Source organism: Pteropus alecto, unplaced genomic scaffold, assembly GCF_000325575.1.
Source record: "Pteropus alecto unplaced genomic scaffold, ASM32557v1 scaffold5, whole genome shotgun sequence".
In the NCBI taxonomy this organism is placed as follows: Eukaryota; Metazoa; Chordata; class Mammalia; order Chiroptera; family Pteropodidae; genus Pteropus; species Pteropus alecto.
In genome coordinates, this window is record NW_006441953.1 from 24,023,141 (window position 1) to 24,026,468 (window position 3,328).

The 3,328-nt window shown below is 46.7% G+C and overlaps 1 protein-coding gene across 4 annotated transcripts in view; it reads left to right on the top strand.

The window, feature by feature from the left end:
* FAM184B (family with sequence similarity 184 member B) overlaps nucleotides 1-3,328 on the top strand; it is an 89,328-nt gene that overhangs the window by 50,110 nt on the left and 35,890 nt on the right. For all 4 annotated transcript variants that reach the window (XR_003048485.1, XM_025051815.1, XM_025051814.1 and 1 more), the window contains one exon: nucleotides 1,006-1,116. Coding sequence is in view for 3 of the 4 variants with exons in the window: in XM_025051815.1 (XP_024907583.1) it covers nucleotides 1,006-1,116 (111 nt within the window). In the remaining variant the exon portion in view is untranslated. The remainder of the gene's footprint in view (nucleotides 1-1,005; nucleotides 1,117-3,328) is intronic.

Consider the following 3,328-nt stretch of genomic DNA (forward strand, 5'->3'; position numbering starts at 1 on the left):
GCCAAGCCTGACTCTGAGTGTAGAACTCCCACTTCAACTTTAATGAGGGGGCATGAGTCCATTTGGGAAATAAATTGTGTTTCTTCCTGTTTTGTTTTTTGTTTTGTTTTACTTTTTGATCATTCCTATAAACTGAGGATATAAATTAGGCCATGCAGAGTAGGAGGAGGTAAAGCCTTGAAGAGGCCCAAATCTAGGGTTTGTGGACTAAAAAAAAGACAGCATTTTCCCCTCAAGAGTTAAGAGTCACTATTTCTTTGAGCCCTCTGGTGTGGCTGTATTGCGTATCCTGAATAAAGTAATATGATAGTATTTGATGGGAGTGATCAATTGAAGACGCATCTTAGAGCAACCACTAGCACACCCCGCTCAAAAAAGGACAGCTAATAAGTCATTAGTGGAGATAAAAAAGGGAATATAAAAAAGTATTAAATGCATCAAACATACACAGAAGAAGAGGTAAAAAGAGAACAGAAATGGCACATAGATCAAACAGCAAGATGGTAGATGGTGATAATTACGTCAAATATAGTCTAAGTGACCCCGAAAGTCAGAGATTGTCAAAACAAATAAAAAAGATCCAGCTATACCATAGAAGCACTTTAATTTATCACTGCCATCAAATATTATTGTATTACTTTTTATGATACACACACGCACGTACACACACACTTCATTCTGCTTTTAATATTTCCCTGCCCCAAGAATGCAGCTGGCTGTTTAACTTGTGGGACACTGCGAATGCTATCAGTACAAGCCTTCTCTTTTCTTGACACGACAAAACTTAAAGCCAGGGGTGTACCCCAACCCTCCCCCAATATGTATCAGACTTTGTGGGATGGCTTTCACACTTGTTTCTTGGACCTCATGTCTTTCTGACCTATCTTCCCTGATAGTACTTTATGACTCACATAACCATCTTCCAACCCCTTTGGAAATAAGGCAGGGTGTGTCCCATCCATGTTTTTGTGCCTCGTGTGGCTAATTCTCCTAATCATCATTTAGGAAGTAGAAGCACAGTTGGAGGAAGTGAAGAAGAAATCAGAAAACGAAATAAAGCAGCTAGAAGAGGAGAAAGCGGCCTTGCAAGTGAAGCTGCAGAATTCTCTGCTCGAGGTAGGGACCTAATCAGTGCAGTGCTGGGGAGGGATGGTTCTGAGCCCCGGGAGTTGACATCTGGGTGACTGAGGTGACAGCAGTCTCAAGAAACTGCTTAGACCTCCTTACATTCAGCATCTTCGGAAGAAACAAAAGAACTTTCGCATGACCAGAAAGCTGGCTCAGGGGGGCATAAATTTAGCTGCAAGTGACGGAAAGCCAGATTTATAGAAGCTTAACAAAGAGGCGTTTAATGCCTCACGTAAAAGAAGGAGGCAGGGGAGCGCTGGTGCTGATTCTGCGGCTCTATGGTAGCGGGCCTGGTAAGCCGGCAGCTTTCTCCATCTCTCCCTCACCTTGGCTTCGGTATCACTTTTGTGGGTGTTAGACACTTTTGCCATCATGGGCTCTGTTATCCAAAAAAAATATTAAAAATTATACTTTATGAATGAATTGGTATAAAGATGAATATAGCCAGGCTGTGGTTTTCGTTTTTGGTTTTGTTTTGTTTTTTTTTTTTTTTGATGATTTTGTAAGAAATTAAAAACATTTTCATGGCCCCTAAAAGTGTCATGGGCCCTAAGCACTGCATGTCTGCTATATCTAATGGAGAAGTCGGCTCAGATTCCAAATGTCTGTTGTCACTCCAGTTGTCACATCCAAATTTAAACCAGGAAACAGGGAGGATCCGTGATGACCAGGCCTGTCCACTTCGTCAGGAATCAAAAGGCATTCACAGAAGCCCAGCTGACTCCTGCCCCCATTGCTGCTATGTGTGTCAGGTGGCCAGCCTGGGGAGGCAAGGATTTAGCTGTCAGGCCTCCATGGTGGAGGCAAGCGAGGGAGAAAGGGGTAGGCAACGGGTGTGGACCAGACGGACAACAGTTTGCTTCATGGGCCACCTGCCCAGATCACCTGGAGACCAAGGGCAGAGTTTAAAAATTGCTGTCGACTCTGTTACTGGGGAGAAGAACTAGTGGAAGGGGCTGGAAATAAAGTCCGTTTCTGAGCCCCATTAGACAAAACGATGCTTCCCCCGTCCTCCCTCACACCTCCCAGGTGAGCCCTGCGTCTGCCACCCCACAGGAGCCCATGAAATCAGTCCCTCAGCCATGGCCAACCTTCTGGGGCAGGGGCAGGGGGCATTTTAACAATAGGAAGCCATGCGCAAAACAGTAGCGATCGTTTAGGAATACATAAAATGGAGATAAATCTAGAGACATGCCTGAGGATGGTGCAACCAAGTTCGAACCAGTGGTTATTTCTAGACGGGAGAAAGGATGATGGATCAGGAGAATTGCAGGAGCTGCAACAGTATTTGAGACGTGTCGTTCATTCGGCTGAGTGACGGGTATACACATCATGTTCCTCGAAGTCACATGGGTAAAAAGTAACGGATCTGGGATTCAACCCAGGTAATGGGGCTCTAAAGACCCCACTGTTCACCGCTGGGCTGACCGCCTCTGGTATAGTAAGCTGCCTCCTTGATGGCTGAGGGTCATCCAGAACCAGTGTTTACAGATGGTTAGGCATGACGCAGAGGTCGGCCATGGACCAGGTGCCTCAGGCCTGTTCTTCATCCTCCATTTCTACCAACTGAATGGTAGATGAGCTCTCCACCCACTTGTCAAAGCTAGAAATGGAAGAGTCACCCTTGAGCACGTGGCCCTCTCCCGCTCTCCCATCCTTGCTGCGGCGCCCCGCCCCCCGCCCCCGCCATCGCGTCTCATCAGCTGTCAGGTCCCGCGGGTTCTGCCACCCTAAGCCTCTAGGTGCTCTGCCCTCTCTACACCAGTGCCCGGCCAAGACCCCCCGAATGGCTCGCCTCTGCCCCTTTTTTACCTGCTCATAGATGTTACATGAACAATCTCACAGGACTCGTTTAAATATTTCATAAGCCTTAGCAAGATGCGGTATAAGTAATTCCATACACTTTAAACTATTTCTTCCCCAAATATCATTATGTAAAGCCGACTAGACGTCCGGGCGGCCTTGCCATTTTCCGTGATGTATCTCCCTGTCTCCACGTCCATTCGGCTGACTCCAGAGCTAGTGCTCTAAAACCCAACCCTGCTTAAGGTCTCACTCCTTCTTCCCTAAAATCTACAATTCCCATTTTTCTTTTTTTTTCTTAATTTGGGCCCAATCTAACTCAGCATTACGATTCCCCAGGACTCTGCCCGTCTCATCAAGCCCTTCACTCTGGTCCCCCCCGGCTCTCCCCCTGCCC